Raw genomic sequence first — 25403 nt, forward strand, 5'->3', positions numbered from 1 at the left:
CTGAAGTACAGCCTCGCATGTTTGTGGACAGGAAGATGGTACTGAGGCCTGGGGTTTGGCAGGATGTGCGCTGGCAATGGGAGCCAGGGCTAAGCCACTGTACCCCTCTGCCCTAGGGATTGCCCAGCTACTGTCCCCAAGGTTTCGGCTGTCTACCCCTGGGCAGATGCCATCTCTGGCCAACCAGCTTCCTCATCTGCATTCGGAGGACCCCATTTCAGATACCTGGGCAGCGAGCCGGCCCCAAGGCTGCCTGGAGAATGCCCCCCTCTCCTAATTCCCACCTTCCACCAGCTGGAGGGCACCAGGACCCTCCTGACCCCTGCCCAGGGTGACAGCTTCTGGCTCTCAGCCTTAGCCAGAGCTGGAACAGGCCAGGCCCTGCGAGCCAGGTCTCGGGCCGCCCGCAGGATTGAATGCTAATGCCCACGGCACTGGGAGCTCAGCCAGCCCTGACAACCCGCAGAGCTACTGTAGGGTCTCCAGGCTGGGTGGGGAGCCTGAGTGCTGCCCCGCCTCATGCAGAAATTTGGCTGAGGGGTCTACTGGGCTTGGGTGGAGCCTGGAAGCTTCTGGCAGTAAGACGCTCAGGAGGGGCAGCCATGACCACAGCAGGAATTCTATTCGGGGCCCAGAAAACCTGGTTCTTTAGATCCTGGGAAGAGAGGATGTGGGGACCTCTGTGCTGTGCTGACCTAGAGTACACACAACACGGGGGTGGAGATGCCAGTGCCCTAGTGCTCTTGGTGGCCTGAGAGCACCCCCTCCAGAGGGAGACACCCAGGCTGAGCAGTTGCCATGGGGATGGCTCTCCCTTTTCCTGGGCAGTAAGTGGCGTCAGGCATGAGGCAGGACACAGGTACACAGTGGCAGGGAGTCCCACAAAGCACCAACTGTCAGGACCTTCTTGTGGTTCTGCAAAGACCTTTACTGGATGGCTCCTTCCAGAGCAGGAGACCAACGCCCACAGCTGTGAGCAGGCATTGCTCCTGGCTACCCACGCTTCAGTGGGAGGGGCTCCGGGCAGGACAGACTGCTGGGTGCTCGCTGGCTTCTGCAGGGGTACGTAGTTGAGCAGCTCTCTATCAGGTCCACGTGGGCCAGCAGCGTGCTGGGTGCTCACTCACTTCTCCAGGGGTACGTAGTTGAGCAGCTTCTCTATCAGGTCCACGTGGGCCAGCAGCATGCGGCGACAGCAGTAGCGCTTCAGGCCCAGCGCGTCCAGAGCATCCCTGCTGGCAGGAGACAGGCTGTGATCTGTCGGTCCCCCAAAGCCCAGGCAGATGGAAGCCTCACTCGGCTGCTGTGGGATCTTTCCTCAGCCGCTTCCACACTGGGAAGGGAGGCATCTCTCCAGGGAGCCACCTCTCCCACTTCGACGCAAATTAGAGTCCCCAATTCCCTGGGACCGAGATTAGTCACCCTCGAGACCTCCAGAAAATTCCCACCCCGTTGGCCCCAGTGTGCAGAGACGGCAGCTTGGCCACGGGAAGCCGGGGCTGGAAGGTCCCTGCCCGCGGTGCTGCGAGGAGGGTCGTGTGCAGGCTGCCGGCCACTCGCTCACGCTGGTCATCCTAGCAGCCTTCGCAGGGTCTGGTGCCAACAGCCCGTCCCCCCCACACCTGCCCTGCGAGCCGACGGCATGTTGGCACGTCCCAGGTCCCAGGGGTTCGAGTGTGACAGGACCTGGGCTGTCCACACAGTGGCCAAGGGCGGGACTCCAGTGGGGAGCAGACAGGCAGCCGTGGTGGTAACTGCAGTGCTAAGGGACAAGCACAGAAAAGGGACCTGCCACAGCCTCACCACGACAGCTACGTGGTCAGGAAGCTGCCCTGAGCCTCAAGGGCAAGTGGGCCCGCAGGCCACGGCGCGGACCTGAGAGCAGGCGGGCGGGGAGCAGGGTGACGGCGTACCTGCAGGGGAGGGGACCGCGGCCGGCCACGAGGACACTGGCAGCGCCTGGGGAGCAGGGCTGCAAGAGCCCCTGCAGGGCCCCCTGTCGTCGGATGCGCGAGGCGCCGCGCGCCCCGCAGGCCGGGACCCCGTCACCCCGGCCCCCGCCCGCCTCGCAGGCGGCCCCGGACGCTTCCGCACCGCGCTGGAGGCCCCCCCGCCGGCCCGGCGCCTCACCCCTCGGTGTACTCGGCCTGCAGCAGCCCCAGGTAGGCCTCCCACTTGTTGCCGACGATCTTGCCGCAGGTGAAGCAGCGCACGGGGATGATCATGGCGGCAGTGGGACAGCGACCGCGCTCTGCGGTTCCGGCGGCGCTTCTGCACGAGTGCCGACCCCGCCCCGGGCGCGTCCATGGCGCGGGGGAGACGGGACCCGTCTCCAGCCGCCCCCAGTCCACCTCGCCAGCCCCCGCGCCGTCGGCATCCGCTTCCTGTCGCGACGATCTTCCTCGCGCGTAGCGGGGGTCTCGTGGACCCGCGCGGCTGCCGCAGGAGCAGGCGGCGTCCCCCCCGCGCCCCTTTGGTACGTCCCGGCCTATGGCGGCCGAGCGGGGCCGTGAAGGCTCGGCGGCGCAGTTCGCGTTTCTCGTGTCTGTGTGACTGACAGCTGCGCGGCGGGTGGGTTGCGCGCGCAGGTACAGCGTCCGCCGCCCGCGGCGCCAGAGCCGGGACCAGACACCCGCCCGGGCACGAGCGAGCCGGCGCGGAGTTCCAGCCCGGAGCGCGGAGCCCCGAGCCGAGCCGCAGCAACAAGTGGCGGGGCCGGGGCGCGGCGACCCCGCAGCGGGGGCAGACAGAGGCTGGCCGGCGGCCACGGGCGGGTCTTCCCGCTGCCTCCCCTGGACGGGCCGGGAAAGGGGTCTGTCGCCCGGAATCCTTGCCCGCGGATGCCCGGGGATCTCTGCGGCTGACTTCGGGAGTGCCCTCGGGGCGTCCCCAGGCCCGCTCGCCCGTGCGACATCGGCCCCGGCCAGGTAACAGTTACCTGTAGTTCCGACGGTGGGAGGGCACGCGCCGAGCGATGCGCCCGGCGGTGAGCTCAGACGGCGCCGCATCGCGCTGCGCTGGCCCGCGTCCCTCCTCCTGTCTTCCCGGGGAAGGGGATGGGGGCGGGAAGGGTCTGCAGCCGCCCCAGTCCAAGCTCTGCGGGGTCCCCGCCATCTGAGGACGGAGTGTGGTCAGGGAGAGCGTCGTGGAAGAGGCGCCTGTTGAGCTGAACCTTGAAAAGTCCAGGATTTCACCAGGCGTGAGCCTGAGAGCGTGTGAAGGAGCAGGACAGACCCTGGCAAAGGGAACCCTGGGGCAGAGGCCTGGAGTCCGTACCTGCAGGGTAGCCCCAGAGACAGGTGTGCGCTAGCGCCAGAGTAGCTGGTGGGGCAGGAGCCATGGAGGATTGAAGGGGAAGGGAGGCTGTGTGTCGGGAAAGGGGGTGGGCTGAGCCCCAAGATGGGGGCTGGGGCAGGGGTGGGCAGTGTGCAGTGAGAAGCCCGGAGGGCTCCCTGTGCGTGGGTGGTGAGCTTTGGGCTAGAGGGGTGGATGTGTTGCAAAGTGGCACCTGTGACTTAAGGTGTGTGCAGGCTCTGGGGCAGGTTCGCTGGATCTCAGGTTGGGTCCCAGGAGTCAGCTAACTGCCCTCTCAGGCCTTCGTGGTGGGGGCAGGGACATGGAGGGTCCCTGGGTCCTGGGTGGAGCTGCCGGCACTGGTGCCCACCTGGAGTTTGTGCCTCCACTTTTCCTGGGGCCCTGGACAGCCTCCCCAGTGCTGTTTGCCAACCCCCACCCTGCCACGTGCAGAGCCACGAGCCAAAGCCACTTCCCTTCCCTGACAACCCCCCCACACACACTGACTGGACGCACATCCTGTCCCTGGCCTGGAGGGGCAGGATAGGGGCCTTGAGTCATAGTGGCCGGGGGTCAGACCCAGGCTCAGCTGCAGAGGCTGCCGGAGGCTGTGGAGGTGAGGGAGACCTGGAGGGCCTCGGGATGTCAGCTGGGCGGACCTTCAGGAGCGGGAGCGGGTGGGGGCAGAAGGCTTCCTGGAGGAGGGGCCCAGGGCCCGTCCCACCCGGCTCTCGTGCCCTGAGCAGTTGTTTACACAGAAAGAGTGAGGGGAGCAGCGAGCCTCCCTCCCTGATCCGGTCCAGAGCCAAGTTGACATTCCTGGAATTCTGAGAGCTGTGTGTAGATTTGGGGGCAGCTGGCTCCTCTTCCCAAGCTCCTCCCTCCAGCTCCCTGATTTCCCAGGAGAGGCCATGGGGAGCAGAGTGGCTGCCCCATCCCAGCTCGTGTGCGCTGCCCCAGCACACGTGTGCGTGGGCGGAGGCCCTTCCACTCTGCCTGGCTCAGCCCTGCCCAGGCCGGACCAGAGGACCCCAGGGGAACCTCGGAGGTCAGCTCTACCCCCCAACCGTGCCCCGGACAGGCTGTGCCCCTGCATGTGTGTCTGTGTGTGTTGGGGTTGCAAGTTGAGGTGAGGGCCTGGGTGGCCTGGGGCAGGAGGGAGCCATGGGGGCCCAGGGCACTGGTGGAGGTGGGGCTCTGCGTGCCTGCTGGGGTAGGTGGGCGCCCTGGCTTCTCCCCTGGGTGTGGAGTGTCAGCACAGACGTGGCCCCGGCCTCTGGGGAGGGCCAGAGAGTGAGGCACAGGTTTTCCGAGAATGAGTGTCCTGCCTCCAGTGATGGGAAGCACGAGGAGGGAGGGCTGTGCTCACATGTGGTTTGGAACCCGTGAGCCATATTTCCTGCCAGAAAGGGTCACTTGAGGGCAGGCCAGGGACAAGGGGAAATCAGAGGCTGAAGTTTTAGCTGCTGAGATTCTGGCTCTGAATGTTGTCCTGGAAACAGGCTGGCCGCAGGCCCCACCCCTGGTCCTGGATCACAGCCTCAGTTTCCCCATCTGTAAAGTGTGGATGGAACGAGAAGCTGCCAAGCTGGAGGGTCCAGATCTATCTGTGCAGGTGTGGGGTCCCAGACTCAGCCCCTGGCCGCTTGCTTTGGGTACATGTGTGTTCACCTGGGTGTACAGCGTAGGATGGGATCCTTGAACATACATGCTGGGTGCCTTCCCAGGCTCAGACGGGTCACCCACCTGCTGCACCCGCGCTAACCCTCTCGGCCCTGGGGGCTGGGAGTCCTTAGTGGTGGTGTTTGCAGGTGTGCTGAGCTTGAACTGACTAACCTAATGAGCCTCTGGACACACCTGGGGCTGATGTGGGCTTCCTGAGGGAGGGCACTGCTCCACAGCTTCTGGTGGCACAGGATGGGGTGGGGGTGTCTGCCAAGGTGGGGCAGGCACACATTGGGCACGTGAGGCAGGGTGCTCCCAGGGCCTGTGGTGGCTGGGAAGGTACCCCCCAGCCCCCCGATCCTAATTGTGTCCCCTTGGCGTTTACCTCTACATGGCCTTCAGCAGAGAGAAGTGGGCACCTGAGGTGGGCGGAGGAGCCGGGATGGGGGTGGGGGAGGGCCTGAGCTTGGGTTGGCCTAGGTGGGCCCAGGAAGAGAGAGGATCCCTTGGTGGCTTCTTCCATGGGGATCCCTCCCGTGGAGCGGGTTTCTCCCAGTCGGACGCTCCCAGTTGGGCTGGGGAGATGACCCCCCTGGGCTCCAAGTGTGGAGGGGTGCCAGCCTGCCCAGCCTGGGTGTCTGCGTTCTCCTCCCCCAGGCCTGGGTGGGCACTGGGGCCCGGCGGGGCTGAAGCAGTGGCAGGAAGGCCCACACCACAGGCCTGTTTGTGTTGGCCAGGCCCTCCTGGGCTCCTCAAAGCTGCCTCAGAGCCAGCTCGGCCAGGGGGCCATGGTGGGCGGCTCCGATCTGCGATCTACGCTCCACCCTGAGCTGCCCCTGCTGGGGTGTGTGCTCAGGCCAGACCCCTGCTGCTGCTGCTCCATTGCTGGGGTCAGGCTGGGCCACTGGCCACTGCCCATCTGTCCACCCCAGCTCCAAGTCCTACGCGGCACGCTGTGTTTCAGCATTTGGGCAGGTCCTTTTTGGAGTGGGCCTTGGTGTGGTCAGGTAGGTACCCATGGCTCACACAGCCCCAAAGACCCAGCCCCGGGCTGGCAGGCTGTGGTGTTCATCTTGGGGCTGTCACTCAGCCCTGTCTCTGTTGCCTGCTGTGTGAGCTGTTCTGGGGGACACAGACCTATCAGTCCCTGCCCTCAAAGGAGGGACAAAGCGCGGCATGGAGGCTTCATGGGGAGGGGCCAGCCTGGTCTTGTCCTGCCCCTGCACCCATGGCTGGACTGCAGGGTTGTGTCTGGGCTGCCCAAGCAGGAGGTGGGGACTGCAGGCCATTTGCAGGGGGTCCAGGGGTGGCCTTGGGCAGGGACTAGGAGTGTGGCCTATCAGTGGTCTCGTCCTGGTGTTGACTTCCTGAGTGGGGGCCCAGGAGGGTTGCAGGTACTGGCGGAACCAGCCGTAAGGGCCTGCCGGGGAGGGATGAGGGGACCTGGGGCTGAGGGGATATGCAGACCCAGCCTCAGGCCTGTGTGGGTGGGGGTGTGCTGCAGGGTTTTTAGCTTCCGGAATGTTGCTGTGGGCTTTGGGCCCCTTAGCCCTGAGAGGGGGGTTCATCAAAGAAAGTGGGAGGGGTGTGTCCCCCATTTCTTTTGATAGTTCACGGGGCCTAAAACCCCTCCACAGACACTTCATCCCCAGGCACAGCAGTTGTGGAGGGTTGGGGATGGGGTCCCAGGGCCTGGACCCAGGCACATGCCCTCCCCACTGGGGTGGGTGGTGTTCATACCGCCTAACTGAAGTTGGGGGGTGGGTGTCAGGTTGCTTGCAGGGAGGAGCTGGGACTGACCCACACTGTGACTCCCATCCACCCCAGGCATGAGTGGACAGGCGGGCAGTGGGCAGCCCGTGAGGGGTTGGGCAGGAGGGGGTGGGCACCTGCCAGGGTGGCATTTGGAGCCTTTGCAGTCCCTCCTGCCCCTGGGCTACTGGGAAGACCACCTGCCCCAGTTGCCAGGCTGCAAGGAGTCCCTGGTGTGAGGGGCGAGTTGTAGAGAGCATGGCTGGGGTGCCCTGGCCCACAGTCTGTAGCTGGTGGGGGAGGCCCTGTGAGCAGATGTGCCTGCAGGGGGCATCGCCGCTGGCTCTGGGGGAGAGCGTGAGGCTTGGAGCAGGGGACCTGGGCAGCGGGGGTGACACGTCGCTGCTCAGTCCGTCAGTCCACACATCTGAATGTGTGTGTCCTGCACACACACTGTCTGCGTGTGCGAGCCTGCCTCCCTGCCTGGTGTCTCAGCAGGCGAGTCACGGGAGGTAGGGACGAAGTCCCCCTGTTGGGCCCCTCGGCTGCTCCCCCCTCCCCAGGGACCTGGTCCCAGGTGGAGGGCTGCTTGTCACGCCCTGGGGCCTGTCTGGTCGCTGGGAGCCCCGATGGGGTGGGTAGGGATGAGGTGCAGCCTCCATCCTGCCTTTTCCTCCACAGAACTCCCACCTGCCTTGCTGTGCTGACCAGTTACCCGCCCACTGGCCCACCTTCAGGGGCGCTGAGCACCATCTGACTTCTTTTCTGGGGCAAGCCCAGGTAGGTCATGGTCTGGCCAGGCAGCAGGGAGGGGAGGTGGGGGGCTGCCTCCTGGTCTCACCCATGCTGGGCCCAGGGGCCTTGCCCGCTGGACACTCACCTGGTCCTGGCACAGCCCAGGGCTGGGCTAGCCAGACGCTGCCTCCTGAGTGTGCCTTGTTGGGGCCCCACCTGCTAGAAGAAGGGGACTCCTGTGGGGGAGGGGCTGGACTTTGGAGACAGGGTCCCTGGGGTAGTCCCTCCCAGCCCTCATGGGCCTGTGTCCTCACTCCAGCTGACCCCAGTATTGGGGTTAAGTTCCGGTTCATCTCAAGTGAGACTCACTTGTTCACCTGGGGTGATGGGAGAGGGGGTGGCAGGATTTTCAGGGGACGCTGGGACCTCTGTGGCTGAGTGAGATAGAAACAAGGGCGCCCTGGGTGTTGGGCCTGGAGTGGGTACCCAGGCCGGCCCCCTGCTCCTTCCCGCCTGAGTCTCAGCGTGATGAAGGTGTGGAGAACTGAGCCCCATTGGAGCCCTGCCTGTCACTGCTCCCTTTCCAGCCCTGGCCACTGGGACCCCCCTCTCGTCCTCCGAGGCCCTGCCCTGGGAGCCAGGCCTCTGTCCCCAACCACTTTTGGTCCCAGCGTCTTCAAGGAGGTCAAAGATGAGCTGGCAGCTGTCCCTCCCTGAGTTTGCCCCTGGGCTGCAGGGGTGCTGTGTGGCATGTGGTTGGTTGCCATCATGGGGGTGGTGTCTGTTAGGGTACATGCCAGGAGATTTGGTTTCTCTGATGGGTGGGGTGCTGTCCTGGTCAGCTCTGGGTCCTCCCCCAGCTCTCTTGGCCTACGAGTATGCTCTGAGCACATACCCTCACACGCTGGTGTGTGTAGGGACTCCCGTGGTCCTGAGTGTCCCCTCAGCTTGGGCATGTGGGGCTGGCTGAGTTGGGCCAAGGGGAAGGTGGCCAGAGGCCGCTGGGTCACTGGAGTCTCAAGGGGTCACCAGATGCGTCTTACTCCCTGGGCAGAACTGCAGAAAGTGGTCTGCAGGCCCCCGGGTGGGGGCCCTCCACTGTGCTATCCACAGGGCCCCTGGTGCATAGCCACTGTTGTTCCCTTTTCTGGGGCCCAGGCATGCCAGAGAACTCTTGGGGAGGACCGGGTAGAGGGGCCATGGGCAGCCCCTGGAGGGTGGGCAGTGGAGGCTGGGCAGGGACTCTGGGGCTGTCCTGTCCCCCACCCTACCAGGGCCAGCTCTGCTCAGGAGGACTCGCCTGGACACTGCCCAGGGGGCTTGAGCTGCAGTTCTCCACAGGCCCCTCGGGGTGCAGCAGAGGGCTGGTGCTGGAGTCCTGGGGGGAAGCCCAGAAGGCGGGAGGGTCCTGCTCCAGCTGCAGCGCCCCCACCCGCCACCTCCCACACCACTCAATTTCTCAGCAGTGCCCACGGCACCCCTCCCTGCACTGTCCCCGCCTCCTCGTTCCCTATTCCCCCCACTCGTCTCCCCTCTGTCTGCGTGTGCGAGCCTGCCTCCCTGCTGCTCAGCTCTTGGGGATGTGGAGCGAGTCCTTCCTGTGATTGTCCCGTGGGGTGGACACGCCCAATGGACTGCTGTAGTGACTGGGGTAGGCCTTGGCCAGAGCCTCAAGCCCAGGGTGCAGGGCACATCCATGCCTCTGGTGGAACCCTCTTGCAGTCTGGGCACTCCTGCCTAAGCTCGGAGGAGGCTGCAGGCCTGGTAGGGATGGGCATCTGTGACCTGCCACCGGCTCCCTCACACCACAGGGCCCCAGAGACTGTGCTGCCCTCACCCGTGGTGTGGACATCTGTCCCCATCTGCGATTGGGGGCATGTGTGCGTACGCGTAGGTTTCCCTGTGCATGCGTCTGCACACCACCAGTGCAAGGGGCATTGGTGCATGTTCCCGGGGGTGTGCAAGTCACCCTGGGGATCTGCGAGCCAGGCTTGGGTCCATGTCTGCAAGTGTGTGTGGACGTGTCTGGGGTCTGATTTCCAGCCCCGGTTTGTGCAAAATGGAATTTGGGGCCCTTTGTTAAAAAATTACCAAAAATTTCAAGATGGTGGCCATGGAATGTCAAACCAGTGAGGGCTTCTGTGTGATTGCACTTGTCACATGCCCTGGGCCCTGCCCAAGGAGGCGGGGCCAGGGAAGGGGGCCATCAGCCTAGCCTGGCTGGGCGGAGGAGCAGGTACCCCCAGAATTGAGCTCTGGGCTTGGAGTGGGCTGCCCACTTCAGTGGGGCCTGTCTTCAGGTCCCTCGTGATCACCCCTGAGTCCGTGTGCTCCGGCCCCTTTTCCTTAAGTTTGAAAACCTCTGACATATCTCACAGAGTGACCCACCCTCCCGTCCAGGGCACCCAAGGCTCCCCAGAGCACCCTCCCCCCTTGCTCTCTCTCACCCTGGTCCCTCGTTTAAACCACAGCTCTGCCTTCCTCGGGCCTCCCCAGCCGGTGTGCCCCGCAGGTTGGGTATCCCAGGCCGACCCGTCTCAGCAGGCGCCTCTCCCCAGCTTTGGGGTCTCGGTGCAGCTCTCTCCCTGCACCGGGTGGAGGTGGGGCAGGCTGCACGGAGAGTGCGCACCCCGGGGCGTGTTTGGGCTACTCTCCCGGCCCTACCTTGTACCTCGCTCTGGTCCCTCTGGTCCGGAGGCCTGGGCCAGGGACCGAGACCAGAGCCGCCCTAAGTCGCCACCGGACCGCTCTGGGTCACCCTTTCATTTGCATAGTGCTTATATCGCGTGCGGTTGGAGGTCTCCAAGCCCGGCCCGGCAGCGGGGCCGGGCGCAGTGCCGCCGCGGGGAAGGCCCGGGGCCTCGTTCCCGGGCTGAGAGCTGCCTGGGACCGGGGGCCCCAGCCTCCTGCCCCTCCAGCGCTTCCCCAACCCTCCGCGAGCATCTTCCTGCCGGGCGGGCGGCGAGGGGGAGCGGGAGGGGCGCGGACGGAGGGGGCGGGGCGGGGCGTCGCCCCCCGGGCTGCGATTGGCCGGCGCGGGCGGAGCGGTCGGATTTGCCGGGTCGCGCGGAGAGGAGGGGAGGGGTCCGCGCGGGGGAGGGGCGGGCGCGGATTGGCGGGTGGGCTCGGGGCGGGACTGCGGGGCCCGGGCGCCGGGCTGCGGCGCGAGGGCCGGGCAGGTGGCCGTGGCCCGCCGCTGGGGGTGCGGGGCAGGGGGTCGCGGAGGGGCCGAGGGGGCCCGGCCGGCGGGATGCGGCGCTCGGGGGCAGCGGGTGCGGGGCGCTGAGCTTGCGGCGGCCCCGGCGCCATGCGCCGCTCCAGCACGGACGAGTCCACGTACCGGCGCAGCCCGTCGCCGGAGGGCAAGGATTCGGGCTTCGCGCGCGGGGGCCCCTTCCGGCGCTACAGCAGCCTGTATGGGCGCGGGGCCGGCGGGGACGGCGGCGGCCCCTTCTTCGGCCTGCACGCCAACCCCGGCCCCAAGGCGGCCCAGGCGCGATACACGTCGCCCAAGGGCACCAAGTACGTGGTCTTCTACCTGGACCTGTCCTTCATCTTCCTCCTAGAGCTGAAGCGCTGCGGCATGGCGCGCGGCTGCCTCCAGGGCGTCAAGTACCTCATGTTCGCCTTCAACCTGCTCTTCTGGGTGAGTGGCGCGGGGCCGGGGCCCGGGGCCGGGGGCATATGGGGGCCTGGCGTTGGTGGGGGGACCAGGGGAGAACCTACAGTCGCTGCTGGGCTGGGGGCGGGACAGGCGGGACTAGACTGGGGGGCGTCCCCCGGGTCGCTCCTCTGGCTGGGGGCCAGGGCTGGACTGGCCGATGGGGGGCGTGTCCGGTACCGCGGGGTGGGTTGCGGGGAGCCGAGCCTCTACACCCTGGGCGGCTGCCCCGTGTCCTCTCCCCTCTCTTCCTGAGACGGGCTGTGTCCCGCTCCTGGTGACTGACAGGGCAGCCCGGGTCACTGAGCCTCACCTGCCACAGGTTGCAGTCCTGGTCTGTGGGCCGGTCCCTCCCTTCTGTCCTTTCCCCTTCTCCCCCCACCTCGCCTACCGACCTCCTGTGCCCCAGGGACCCCGTTCAAAGGGGCTGTGGGGGCAACGTAGTCCCCAATCCCTGGAGGTGCTCTGGGGACCAGACACTGAGCAGGACTGTGGGCTAAGTGGGCCACCACGAGTGTGTGGGGAGTGTCTGGGCTTCCTGCTACCTCCTTCTCCAACACAGGGTGTGTAGGGCTTCCATCACTTTTGCTGGGGTGGGTTGTGTTTGCTCAGACAGTAGGTGCCTGTGTCCAGGGTCACAGGTACTTATGCTACAGGGTGGCCCCTTCCCCCCAAGACCGGGGATAGAGTTGCCACCCAGCCCCATAACTGCAGGGAGGGTGGTGGGCTGTGCCTGTGGCAGGTGTCACACATGACCAGGTGGCAGCAAACCTGCCAGGCCTGGGGCCCTATTGTTTGGGCTGGGGGAGCCTTGGTGGAGAGAGAATGCCAAGGTCACTCCCTGCTCCATCCTTCATTCCTGTGCCAGCCCTCTTTCCACAATTGGGAGTAAGGGGGCGTGGCTTGAGCTCCCGCCTGGGCTGTGGGCTCCGGAAGGAGGCTGTATTTGCATGCTCATTTGCATGCAGTCCAGTTAAGGCCAAATGCGCAGAAACCTAGGTCCACCTTCCCTCCTGGACCCTGGCTTTTCTCTCCCCCATTTCGTGGGGAGTCAGGGGTCACTGGAAGGGGCAGCTTGACTGGACCCAAGTGTGGGAGTGTGACCCACGGAGGTTCCTGTCCCAGATGCCTGCTTCAAGAGGGGTCACCCCAAGAGTTTGTTCTCTGCAGGGGGCTTCTGGGAGGGGGCGGCCCAGGCCCATAGTGGAAGGGTACCCCAGAGACCAGGAGCCCGAGCAGAGGTGGGTGCAGCTGGAGTTCTGAGCAGGTGTGTGAAGAGGTGAGGGACATTGACCAGCTGTAGTGGGCACCAGCGTGGTTAGCACTAACGGCTGCAGGTGGCAGTGGGACCAGAACTGGCAGCCATAGGTGTTGCCATGACTGTGTTGGGCAGTGTAAGTGGTGGGTTGACTTGGGGGGGAGGGCAGTGGGTGTGGGGGATGGTCAGGTCCCTGGAGGTGGGTAGGACCTGCTTTCCTCACCTGTCCTCCTCAGTGACCTGGACACCTGCTTGCATGGAGAAGTACAGCGGGCCCCTCAAGGGGACCAGTGCTCTGAGAGCAGCCCAGCATAGTGGGTCCCCAGGCAAAGCAGTCTGCCCTGTGGACCCAGCAGGAATCTCCCTACCAGCTGCAGGGCCCACAGTCTCTGCCACTCAACCTCAAAAGGACAAATCAAGCCCCCTGGGCCCCTCCTAGGCTGGAAAATCCATCTTATTACCCTCCCCGCCAAGCAAACGGCCCCTGCTGCTGACCTCAGCCCCTCCCTGCCCCAGCTCCCTGCCCAGCAGGGCTCTGGGTCAGGGGTCATAGGGGGGTCTGGGAATGGCATGTACTGCACCTTGTCCCTGGGCCCCGTGTCAACTAAATCGTGCTGGTGACAGAGGCTGCAGGGTGGGGGTCCTGTAGTGCACCCTTTTCCTGGGACCCTGGCCCCTTTGCTGTCTGGGGGGTTCTGGCACCCCACAGGAGGGGTTGTTTTTGCCCCCACTCCACTTCCCACTTTCACTGTGAGACCAAAAGACAGAAGGCACCCCCTGCCCCCAGTGCCCTGCCTGTCTCCCCACTGAAACTGACTAGGGTTGGGGGCTAAGGTTGTGGGAGGGGGGTCCCTGTGGGCTGGACCTCAACACCCTCACCTGTGTCAGTCCTCTGACCCCACCCAACAGGGCCAGGCTGGGGAGTGGGGGTTCGGGGGTGGCTCCAGAGGGGGTCCTGGGAGTGGTCAGGGCAGGAGGAGTCTGGTTGCAGGTTGGTACAGGTGTGTGGGGGAGGGGGAGCCTGGGAGCGGCTGTGGGGAAGTGGGCATGAGGTCCCTGCTCTGTGCTCTTGCTCCAGGCTGAGGTGCAGCTACCTGCTTCTTCCTGTGCTCACTTGTCCCCCAGCCCCTTACTTTCAGGATTTGCCTCAGAGCTCCTTTCCTCCCAGAGGCAGGCCCTCACGCTGCCAGCTGGACCATTAGGTACCTGCACACCTGGCTCCCTCTGTGAAGCTTGAAGCAATGCTACCTCTCCTCCCCACTCTAGTGTAAGGCTGGGTCTCCAGCCTAGGGCACCTCTGGCTGGGCGGCAGTCTGTGACTAGCCCTGGGAAGGGGAAGGGCTGGCTCAGGAGAGAATTGAGTCTCATTTGTGGCCTATTTGGTGGGTTTCTCCTGGGGCTCCTGGACAGGGTCTGGGAAGGTAGGAAAGTGTTGTCACCAGTCTGTCCTGGGGTTGATGTGCCAGCTCCTTTGCGGAGGGGGGAAGGCCTGCCCCTTATCACCAGCGCTTGGAGCTGGGGAGCCCTGGGACTAGGTGCCAGGAAGTCCAGTCCACATACAGGCGGGTGGTGGGGGGTGTGGGTGTAGGGCCCCTCAGAGTTCAGAGCTGACTGACCCCCAGTCCCATGCCTGCCCTCCAGCAACAACAGGCCCTTGGGACAGCCCCTTTGGGGACAGTTGCCCTCTGAGGCATGCACAGGTGGTGGGCAGCGTAGGGCCAGGACTGATTTTGGGAAGCCTGTCGCAGTGGAAAGGGCCAAGCAAGTGGCCTGGTGTGGGGGGTGGAGCCGCTTGGCTCAGGCCTCCTGGTGTAGCTCTTCCTTAAATGCCTAGAAGCGGAGATCTGGGGTATGGAGGAGAGCAGAGGCGCTCTCCCTGCCCCTCCCCTGCTCTGGGTCTGGGAGCTCAGGGCTGCCCAGGGGTAGTCTGGGAGGTCTGGTGTCCTGGGGTGGCCCTGGGTGGAGGCAGGGCTGAGCTCAGCAGGGTGAGGGCACGTGGGCCATAGCTGAAGCCCCGATCTCCCCAGATTTGCTTTAGCCAAGTTGAGGGCCCCTCCCGCTGCTCCCCTGGCAGCAGCCCTCCCCGTCCCCCTGCTCGCCTGCCTCTGCCCCCACAGTGTGGCTGGCATGGGGGTCGGAGCCCTGCCTGCCAGCCCATTTCCTGCTGCCCAGGCCACTCTGGGACCCTGGTCGAGTCCCGCCCTCCTCGGGGTTCAGTTTCCCCACCTGCACCAAGTGGGGCCCTTGGTTTTCCCCTTTGATGAGCTGCGGACGACATGAGACATGACGTCCAACAGGGCGCCTGAGACTGGTGGAGGAGGGGACTCACGAGTGACAAGAGGCTCCGCAGAGTGAGGGGCACGACTTCCCGCCGGTGCTCCTGGCAGTTGGGGAAACTGAGGTGCACCATGGGTGCCCTGTGACGTCACAGGACAGGATCACTGAGCCTTCGGACCTCAGGCCCCATGGCAACTGTTGTGCCCCCCTCCTGGTGGTGCTGGCATTATCCCTGTGTCCTGGCTCCCAGTTGTTCCTGTGACCGGGTGGGTGGGGCAGGGCGGGAGGGGGTCCTGCTACCTCGAGGCCATGAGTGGGGGTGCGCGGGTGGATGGATTCTGCTGCAGGACAGTCTGGAGGACGCCTGTAAGCAGGCGTTGGCGTCCCCATGGGGGTGGGGTGCTTGGCGTCCTGGTCAAGTCAGATCAGGCTGTCTTGTATGAGCTCTTGTCCTGGGGGCCAGTAGCCGGCCGACTGGACAGACAGGGACGTTGATCTGCTCTGTGGTGGCATCACCAGCTCCCTGGGCTGCAGTGGGCACAGTGGAGAGACTTCTGAATAAAGGTCAGGCTGGGACCTGACACTGGCACCCATCCTGTGTGTCCCCGATGGGCTGGGAGTGGCTGTGGTCTGGCAGGGGCCCTGCCTGCCCAGCTCTGGGCTCCAGGCAGCTCTGGCGCGGTCCTGGGTGGCCTGTCTGCCTGTGACCCAGACGGGCTCCACGGGGGCTCTGTGATGGTCCCTGGAGTCCAGCCTGTAGGGAGGGAGGGTGAGGGGACAGGCGGGCCTGTCGGGCCTGTGTGTGGATGTAAAGCAGAGGTAGAGGGGGTTACAGGTCGGGTGGGGGCCGTCTGGGGCACAGAGATATGGCCTCGGCTGTTAAGGGGGACTCAGATCAGGAGGTCTGTTCGGTGGTGGGTCTCACATCCTAGCTGCACCCTGCCATCCTGGGCCATGGCCCATCTCCCCGCCCATGGGGGGCTGGGCTTCCTGTCTTCCTGCCTTGAGGATCGAGCCAGTGAGGTGCTGCCCTTTGGGGCCAGGCCTGGTGGCGACCCCTCCCTCTCCACTCAAGCAGCCCTGCCTTGATCCTTGTCTCTCCCCTGCATACCCCTTTCTCCCCACCCCTCCTTGGACACTAGCCTCGGGGTCCTTGGTCAGTGGGGCTGTCTCCCCCATGGAATGGGTCTCCTCGTCTTCAAGCTTTGGGAGCAGATGGAGGGCTCCCAGGGTCCGGGGTGGGTGAACAGGATCCATGAAAACGTGGGTCCTGGTGTTTAAGAAAATTAATTCTAGTCAGTTGCATAGATTTTAAGTGGACAGTGTGGAGCTGTCGCCCAGGGAACACTATGTAGCCAAGGCAGGGAATGATTGCGTCAGCCTGCAAAGTACCCCCAGCACCACCACTCAGTCCCCCCAACCCCGCGTGGGCAGCTGCTCACCTGATTCCCAGCGTGGTGGACAAACGTTGCCGTTCTGGAACTTCGTATAAATGCCCCCCGCCATGGCAGTTCTTGGCTGGGAGAGGTGCATTGTCCCCCCATGCTTAGCCCCAACCCCGAGGCTGTGCCAGCTGACAGGTGAGGGGCTTCTGGGCATCGACTTGGCGCCTGTGGGTCCCCAGCCCTCCACCCCATTCCAAGGTCGCTGCCAGCTGCTCGGCCATCTGCCACACGGAGCCGTGTGGCCAGAGGGGCAGCGGCACAGGGCCAGCTGGCACCTGTCTGCCGTGAGCCTGGAGGTGATGGCATCACCCACCATGCCCTGGGCCAACCTGAAAACTACACGGACGAGGAAAGATACGCAGGAGAGGGAGTATGACCGGGACACTGGGTGAGGGCAGCCACCAGGGCGCATGCGTGCTCACTGTGTGTGGGAGGGAGACGGAGGCCCCAGTTGACGGCAGAGCTGGGACGGGGACCCTGACCGCTTGGCTGACCTTCTCTGCCAGGGTGTCATGGGGTCAGGGTCTGCTCCTGGGCCCCCCTGGGCTTCTGCCTGTCTAGGGAGGTGCATTCAGCCGGTGCCCCAGGCAGTGAGTGAGGGGCTTGGGCGGTGGTAGGGTTGGGGTGGGGTCCCAGATCCTGACCCAGGGGGGACCAGAGCTCCGGCCTCTGGGGACCTCCGCTGCATTTGTCCTGGGTTTGATGCTGGGTCTGAGTGTAGTGGCGCTCATTTTCTCCTTCACTCAGAGGCTGCAATTTTCCTGCCAGAATGTTTTAAAAGCTGCATGGGCAGCAACGTTTCAGAATTACAGGTAGTTTTAAGCATGTGCCTGCATTCTGTTAGCGTGTGTGTCTCTGAGCGTTATGGGTGATGTTCTGTGTAAATGTGCTTGAACGTGGAGGGGCCTGGGGTCGTGTGGGGACGACAGGTCACAGGGCATGGCTGTGATGGGGGACGGCATGTGCATTGCTGTGGGTGACACCGTGTGATGGTGAGGGGTATCTGACAGCATGGGTGGGCTGTGTGTCGGAGTCATGGTGTGATGGCTTGCATCTGGGTGACAGCCAGCGGGTGTCTCTCTTGCCATCATCTCAGGATAGAGGCGAGGACATTTCATGGAGTGTTAATTAAGGGAACACGTTTCTTCCAGGGCTGCTGGTGGTGGCACACCCCTCCCGAGCCCCCCAGCCCTCACAGCTGCTCTACCCAGCAGCGTCCTCCCCATGCCCTTTATGCTGTCCCCGTGGGGCAATGTCGTCTCATTTTCCTGCTGACAGGAGCCGTCCACCGCTCTTACAGGCAAAGCCAGCCTCGCAGGCAGTTTGGGTTTTAAATAACAATTTCCCCCTTTGTGTCAGCATCTCCCCAAGAGGCAGCCCCACCTACTGTGGCTGGGGGCTCTTCCTCGACTTGTGACCCACTGGGTCATTGTGTCCTCTGGGCAGAGAGGGCCTGACGTCCAGCTTCCTCCATAGAGAGGCGCCCCCCGCCCCGCCCCCCACCCCAGTACTGGGAGGCCTGGGGACCAGGTGCTGGGTGTCCTGTCCTGCATGATGCCGGAACACAGCCGGGGTGGCCCCTCAGTCCCCCGTTTCTTCTTCTGCTGGTTGGGTAGAAGGATTAAAGGAGCAGCACCTGTCCCACCTACTGTGAGCTCCGTGAAGTCACAAGTGACACCTCCCAGACAGGCTCAGGGAGCCCAAGGTCCTGGTGGCCTTGCCTGTGGTCAGCACCGTGGACAGCGCCACCTGGCTGCAGGTGGGGGGCACACACAGGCTCCACCCTGCCCTGGGGCTGTGCCCAAACCAGCTCTGACGTGAGGACGGCCCAGGGCGTGGGGCACGTGCGTGCCCAGGTGCGAGCCAGGTGTCCAGTTAGAGGGTCCTGATGCCCTCGGCCTCCGGCCCCTCATCAGTACCAGGTTTGCTCAGGAGACCTGCGGAGCTGGGCACTGCCGAGGCCTCCTGGTTCTCCTCCTGGTGGCAGGCAGAGGCACTTGTCATCTATGAGGGCCTCTAGGGAACCGCCAGGGCCATGCGCTCAGTGCCAGGACAGGTCAGCCCCTGCGCCAGGGTTCCCCTGACCTGGGGCCCAGACAGGCATGATAACCCTGGACGAGGGACGGAGGAGCCCCTTGTGCGGGCACCCAGCACCTGGTGGCCATTTCGCAGAGCTCCCCAGGCTGCGCCCTGAGCCAGCCGCGCCAGAAGAGGTGTCTGTAGATTTTAGACAGAAGCTATTGTTTCCCGTGGAAGGTACAAACAGGGATGGATGTGGTTTGGCCTGGGCTGACGGGACCCGTCATTGGGCTCTTGTGCCCAGCCTGGGTAAGCCTACACGCAGATGAGGCCGGCCGGAGCCTTGTGTGCACTCTCCCAGCTGCCCCCCCCCAGCTCTGTGGCCAGGGCTGATGGTGGCTGGGAAAAAGGAAGGGGAGGTCTCCAGGGCCTGCAGGCCAGCCTGAGCTGAGGTGTCCCTGTCAGGGTGGGGGCCCCAGGCCTGGAAAGCCAGGCCGGTGGGGCGTGGGGTGTGGCCAGCTCCTCAAGGCTGGCTGGGCGGGTAGCTCATCTCCTAGCCTCAGGGGCTGGGAGTCTGGCTGTAGACACTGGGGAGTGGGGAGGAGCGGGGCTCACGGTGGCCTTGGAGTCGGTTGGTGCAGCCTGCCCTGGAGCGTGCAGGGTGAGCACTCTGACAGTTTGGACATCGAGCCCGGGAATGCCCTGTGCACCGAGACCAGATGGCCAGGAGGCTCTTGGGCCAGTGGGGACACAGGGTCCCACGTACTTCCTAGTCCCAGCGTGGGGTGGGTCCTTCCCACCAGCCATGGGTCCCCAAGTGGTCTTCTGAAGCCCAGGTGGCCATGGGACCAGGTACTGGTGGCCTTTGTGGGGGCTGTGTGCCGCCACATCCTCCCTTTTCATCCTGGGGTGACCCAGAGTCCAACACCTCGATATCTCAGGGTTGGGGCCGCAGCCCCTTGGCCAGCACAGCCGCCCCCGGTCCCCGTGCAAGGCTGAGAGCCCTTTCTGGGTTCATTGCTGCCTTGCCTTCTCCCCCTCTTCCTCTTGTTTGAATTGACTTTTGTAAGAACGACCATTAGGAAATGCGGTGAAGGCTGCGGTGTTGAGGGGCAGCGAGGGCGGGGAGTGGGGTATTTGCTCCATCCCTGCGCCAGCATCCTTGTGGGCTTTGTGCTCAGCAGGGGACAGCTGGGGACACCGGAGGGGTTCATGGGGCTGGTTCTGGAGTCCTGGGCCACCCACGGGAAGCCAGACGGCTGAGGCCTGAGGCGGGGTGTCCCTGGGCTGCTCAGGGCCAGAGTCTGTAGCGCTAGACCCCTTACAGGGGCAACATGGCAGGCAAGCTGCAGGCCGGGTTCTGGGGGCAGAGGGGGCACTGCTCATAGGCGATGACGTTCTGCCATTCACGACCCAAGTGATGGAGTGTCCTCAGACCCCCTCCCCGCCAACCACAGCATGACCGAGCTGTAGGTGTGGGGCCCTGGCGTCTGTCCCTCAGGCTGTGCCTCGGGGACGTTCGTAGGGGGAACCAGCCTGGGCGTCAGAACAAGGCTGGGAGGGGCAGCGGCCCTGGAGGTCAGCGAGGCCCCTGGCCCCCACCCCGGGCTGCTGTCCCCGGGGCCCAGGGCGTGCAGACGGCGGCCTGACTGCGCCTCTCCCTCCGCCCGCGGTGCCAGCTGGGGGGCTGCGGCGTCCTGGGTGTTGGCATCTGGCTGGCTGCTACCCAGGGGAACTTCGCCACCCTGTCCTCCTCCTTCCCGTCCCTGTCGGCCGCCAACCTGCTCATCGTCACCGGCTCCCTGGTCATGGCCATCGGTTTCGTGGGCTGCATTGGGGCCATCAAGGAGCACAGGTGCCTGCTGCTCACGGTGAGTGTGGGAGGGGCCGCGGGGTGGGGCACGGGCTCCCACAGGCTCTGCCTGCAGCTCTGACAGGAGGGTCTCCGGGCCAGGCTGGGGCGGTGGTGTCGGGTGGGGGCCTTCCTTGACTGGACAGGGACATGTGTGCACGTGTGTGCCAGGCAGGGCCCCTCCAACCTGTACCGGGCCTGTTTTCTCAGCTCGCCCCTCCCAGCTGCTGTCACAGGCCTTGCAGCCCGGGACCCTCTGTGAGAGGCTCCCAGCTCAGCTGTGGCCTTGGAGATGGGTTTCCTGTCCTTGGGAATGTTGATCATAGAGAATCGAGATGGGGCAGGACCCCTGGGCCAGGCTCCTTCCTATTACAATGCCGGTGGACCCCTGGGAGCGAGGAGGAAACTGCAGTGTGTATGAGGCCCAGACCCGGCCTTTCCCCTGGGTGGGGCCTGCGTCCTGAGCCCAGACAGGGACAGTAAATTGGGGCCCCCGAAGAGGACAGGGCCTATTCTCCTTGTCCAGGCTTGGCCGCATCCCCGTCTTCCCTCCTTTCTGGGGGTCATGTGAGGGAAAAGTGGGGCAAGTCAGGCTGCCACCTCTGCTCAGCTTGGCCCAGGGCACCCAGGGCTGCGTCAGGGCTGTGCCTCTGAGCATGCTGAGTGGGGACTGCCACCCAGCGGGCAAGGTTTGTGTGGTCAGAGGGGGGGCTTCTGCTTGAGGTGGCGGACCCCCCACCTTGGTCTTGCCTGAGCTGACACTGGCCACCCTGAGGGGTGTGACGGGACTGGGGGTCACTGCCAGCCGATCCATCCCCTGGCTCCTCTGGCATCACCTCTCCTGCCTGCCCAACACAGGGACGCTGGCACGGAGCGTAGTATCCACTCACAGGCCTGAGGCCTTGCTTGGGAGGTTGAGCAGATGAGATGGAGCTCAGAGGTTCCGAGGGAGGCGGGGGGCCAGGCTGGGCTGTCCCTGAGGCCCGTCCTCCTCCCTCCAGTTCTTCGTGATGCTGTTGCTGGTGTTCCTGCTGGAAGCCACCGTCGCCATCCTCTTCTTTGCTTACACCGATAAGGTATGGCCACCTGCCCCTCCTCACCTACTCTGATCAGGCATGGCCACCTGCCCGCCCCTCCTCACCGCCAGGCGAGGGGCTGCGTCTCTGCAGGTGACAATTGTGCGGACGGCTGGGACCGGCTGTCACAGATGCCGCGCTCTATGTGGACAACAGCGGCCCCTTCATCTGACTGACAAGACACCCAGGGCTGAGGGTTAGGTTTTAACCACAGACACCGGGGCCAGGCCTGGGGGCACCGGCGGAGGCTGCGCGTAGTTGGATGGGAAGAGTCTCCTATCCCCGTTCAGCCATTGGTTTGTGTCAGTGAGGGCTCGCTGAGCGTTAGTCCTTGGGTTGTCGTCCAAGACTTAGTTTTTGCTCATCTGTCTGCTTTGCTGTGGGAGCTCTTTCAGCTGGCTCCTGTGTCTCCTTGGCATGCCCCTCAATGCACTTGTTGGGGAGCATGTTTTTTCTGACACTAGAAGCGGCTCCAGGCCCATCGTGGGCATTTCCTGCCATCCCTGTGACCAGCCCTTTCTCCCAGGAGCCCTGGTCCTTTATTGGACGTGGTCTTAGGGACTGAGACCTGGGTGCTGCTGTGCCTCTTGCCCTGGGGTGCTGGAGCTTTAAGGCCCCTGGCCCCCCCAGGGATGTGCGTGCCCTGACAGTGGTATGCAGACACGCCTGAGGACTGTGCACCTGCCCCTGGGTGTCTGACTCATCCAGTGCTCAGCTGCACGGGTGGGGCTTCCGGGAGGCGGTGACTCCAGGGAGGGACCCCCGGTGGACTAAGGAGCCAGGATGGCCCTGCTCAGCCGTCTGCATCTCCAGATCGACAGGTATGCACAGCGAGACCTGAAGAAGGGGCTGCACCTGTACGGCACCCCGGGCAACGTGGGCCTCACCAACGCCTGGAGCATCATCCAGACCGACGTGAGTGGGGGGCGGGTGGAGGCGGGGCGCGGGCATGGCGGGTAAGCGGGCGCGGGCGGAGCGGGCACCCACCCTCAGCTCTGGCCCAGCTGAGCTCTCCTGCAGTTCCGCTGCTGCGGCGTGTCCAACTACACGGACTGGTTCGAGGTCTACAATGCAACGCGCGTGCCCGACTCCTGCTGCCTGGAGTTTAGCGAGAGCTGCGGGCTGCACACGCCGGGCACCTGGTGGAAGGCGGTGAGCCCGCGGCCTGGCCCTGGGACCTGGGGGTGGAGGGCCGGCCTCACTGCGCCAGGGTGGACGCCAACCCCGGTGTCCCCGCTTTTCCTCCAGCCGTGTTACGAGACGGTGAAGGTGTGGCTCCAAGAAAACCTGCTGGCAGTGGGTGTATTTGGGCTGTGCACAGCACTCGTGCAGGTACGGGGGCGGGGCCGGGAGCCGCCAGGACCCTTCCCACCCCGCCCTGGCGCGGTTGAGGCCCTGCCCGCATGGAGCCTGTGCCCCCAGGCAGAGGTGGGGTTTGTGGGGAATGCTCAGGGGCACCGTGGAGAGGTGACCTTTGACATGTGGGATCCCGAGAGCCCCTGTCTCCTAGTGGATGGAGGTGTAGCCCTGTGCAGGGGTCCTGTGGCCGGTTCCTGCAGCCCCAGGAGCATGGTGCGTGGTGGTCACAGGACTGCCCAGTGCAGAGCTAGTGTGGACGGCCCAGGCCTGACATCCAGGTCCAGCTGACTGGCCCCTGGTGCCCGTGGAAGACCTGAGTGTCAGCCTCCCCGGAGTGGGAGGCCATGCTCGCAGTAAAGCGGTCGTCAGGGCAGCTGCCGTTCCGGGGATTCACACACAGATTGGGGTGGTCAAAGCACAGGACAGTTAGAGGTGCTGATCACGGATGAATGGGCAAGAGGCAGGTGCAGGGGGTCTCCAGGCAGGTGGGGAGGTGGCATGTGGCCTAAGGCCCAGCCTGGAGCAGACGGGCCCTCAAACAGGCAGTGAAGCTGTGGGGGAGCCAGGCCGCCAAGCCTGAGGAGGGGGCCTGGGGACTGAGCCCTGTGACCCATGCAGTGCCCCTCTGGTGGGCAGGCCCTGCCTGGAGGCCAGAGGTGGAGGGGCTGTGATGGACCTGAGCTGTCAAGTGGGGGAGGCGTCCCAAGCAAGGGGGCCATGCCATCCAGGAAGCTGCGGGTGGGGTGAGTGCCCCTGGCTCGCGGCCCAGGGAGCTGGTCTGCCCAGCCCTCCTGTCCCCGCAGGTCCTGGGCCTGACCTTCGCCATGACCATGTACTGCCAGGTGGTGAAGGCCGACACCTACTGTGCGTAGCAGGCCTGCCACCCGCTTCGCTGCCAGAGGACATGCCCACCGACCAGGGAGATGACCTCATAGGACTGTGTGCCAGCCTGGGCATGGTGGAGGAGGGAGCAGGTGGCCGGAGCCCCCAGGCCTCTGGCCAGGCCTGTGAGCACGGACCTGGATGGGGTGGCTGAGCGCGGGCCACGTACCGAGGGCTGGAGGGGCTTCTGGCACTTTCCCTTTCACATACATGTGTTCTCCAGAGCAGTGTTTCCCCCAAGACCCTGTACAGGGCAAGGGTTGGGGCTGCAGCGGCTGGGGTGGGGCGAGGGCCCTACTGCCAGTCCAGGTGCTTGAGGCGGGCTGCATTCCTGCCATCCACATTCCACGTGGGGCCGGGGCAGGCTCCCAGCGCATTGTAATAAAAGTGCGGGCAGCAGCCCCCCACCTGCCCACCGGTGTGTGTCACTGTCGTGTCCCCATGCGGGTGCCATGCCTAGACAAACCCCATGTGGCCGTGGACCCCCACTGATGCCCAGGCCAGGCACATGGGGGCTTCCGCACCTCAAGGGACAGTCACAAAGCCTCCACTAAAATGGCCGCAAGCCCGGGTAACCTGCCTGCATCCCCACCCCTCCCCTGCTGTGGGGTGGCCCCTCCACCCAGCCCCAGGGGTATTCCTAGCAAGTGCGGTTCAGCACTGTCCCAATTTCTGTTCTGCTTTGCTCCTGGGACCCTGGCCCTTAAGTGTCACTGCGGACTTGGCGACGTAAGTGAGGAGCCGAGTGGTGTCATGGGCCCAGAAGCAGTGGTCCACCTGCATTGAAACCCTCTGATGGTCTCCTGCAGGCAGCACTGATGGAGGGGCATGCGTCTGGGGTTCAGGTTGGAGGATGGGGCCCCTCAGGGGCCTCACAGGTTGAGAGGCATCTGAACCCCCCTCCCCCAACCTCCAATTTCCAGCTCCTGGGTCCTGCCTCCGTGACAGACCCACCTGGTGACCCCATCAAGCACTGCCTGCGGCCACAGACAACCCAGACCCCCAGGGTGCCCGGCCCCTCCCCACTTCCTGTCATGCCTCCACATCCCTGGGCCCGCCCGTCGCTCCCTGGAAGCCACAGGCGCCCTGGGGAAACTGCCACCAGAGCTAACACAGAGGTAGCAGTCTCAGGACACACGATGGACACCAAAACCAAATCTTACCAGCAAGTGACCTGAAGGGACAACAGTCACATCCAGCAAAACTGTCCCATTTAACCCCACCAGCCCCCAGACTGCCCTCCGGCCTGTGCCCAGGCCCCCATTCACTTTTCTCCCCGAGCCTGGGGGAGGGGAAGACCCTGAGCTCCCCCCTTGCTCAGGTTGTCACCGGGGACTTGCAGACACAGACCCTTCGCTCGCAGCCCCCTAGTGGCGCCTCAGGCTCCGGGCACCGTGTCCAGCTCTGACTCAACCTCCCCCAGGGCCCGAGCTACATGGGGGACCCATCCCTCAGTGCCGACCCCACCTGCCGTGGGTGCCTCTGGGTCTAGCCCCAGGACCCGTCCCAGCTCCCCATTCCCTTCACTGTTCCCCAAGCCTTCCAAACCCCAAGGTTAGGAGCACCCCCATCCACTGTCCCATCACCTATCTGGCTCCCTGTCCACTGACACGTCACACTGCCGGCTCCCCAGCTCCTGTACAGACTTCCAGACACCAGAACCCAGGGCCCTGCCCCCGACATGGTGGCCTCACCCTTCCCCTCCTGCCCGGGCCTTTGAAGCTAGGGGGACTGGCCCCTGCCCACAGCCAGGTGGCCGACGGGCCGAGGGCTCAGGAAGACGGGCAAGCCCAGGGGGCCCTGTGCAGTTGTCCCACACGTGTCAGCGTCCCCACCCACCAACCCACATGCAGACAGGCACACGTGTGTACACCCAACCGTCCTTCATTCAGGCCCAGCCCCACCCCCACCCCGAACCTGGGGCCCTGGTCTGTTTCCCAGAACCAATGGGCTGCTCTACCCCACCCCCACCCCGAGAGCAGGCCTAGGTGGGGGCAGTTTGCAGGGCCTGTCTGACCCTCCAGCGTGGCAGTAGTGGGGTGCCCAGGCCGCCCTCCCAGCCAGGCTGGTTTCTGCTGTGGGCCCCAAGGCTGACCTGCTGCCCCAAACAGTACTTCCTCAGGGCAGG

At 64.8% G+C, this 25403-nt stretch overlaps 2 protein-coding genes across 9 annotated transcripts; one reads left to right on the forward strand and one right to left on the reverse strand.

Moving 5' to 3' along the window:
• Positions 1-908: 908 nt before the first annotated feature.
• POLR2L (RNA polymerase II, I and III subunit L) lies at positions 909-3172 on the reverse strand. The gene is made up of 2 exons (XM_081064787.1): positions 2131-3172; positions 909-1232 (listed from the first exon to the last, which is right to left on the reverse strand). Exons 1-2 carry the CDS (start codon positions 3006-3008, stop codon positions 1124-1126), a joined length of 987 nt encoding a protein of 328 aa, XP_080920913.1. The 5' UTR covers positions 3009-3172; the 3' UTR covers positions 909-1123.
• Positions 2528-23689, forward strand: TSPAN4 (tetraspanin 4). 8 transcript variants are annotated; one of them, XM_081064781.1, is made up of 10 exons: positions 3935-4342; positions 4797-4909; positions 7393-7491; positions 11013-11092; positions 19786-19977; positions 20960-21034; positions 21848-21949; positions 22055-22186; positions 22283-22366; positions 23197-23689. In XM_081064781.1, exons 4-10 carry the CDS (start codon positions 11030-11032, stop codon positions 23263-23265), a joined length of 717 nt encoding a protein of 238 aa, XP_080920907.1. In that variant the 5' UTR covers positions 3935-4342; positions 4797-4909; positions 7393-7491; positions 11013-11029; the 3' UTR covers positions 23266-23689. The 8 variants fall into 8 exon arrangements, with proteins under 8 accessions (XP_080920905.1, XP_080920909.1, XP_080920908.1 ...); XM_081064779.1 differs by lacking the exons at positions 3935-4342; positions 4797-4909 and adding an exon at positions 2528-2927; XM_081064783.1 differs by lacking the exons at positions 3935-4342; positions 4797-4909 and adding an exon at positions 2959-3299.
• The last annotated feature ends 1714 nt before the right edge of the window (positions 23690-25403 follow it).

This window comes from Rhinolophus hipposideros (assembly GCF_964194185.1).
Source record: "Rhinolophus hipposideros genome assembly, chromosome: 10".
NCBI lineage: Eukaryota > Metazoa > Chordata > Mammalia > Chiroptera > Rhinolophidae > Rhinolophus > Rhinolophus hipposideros.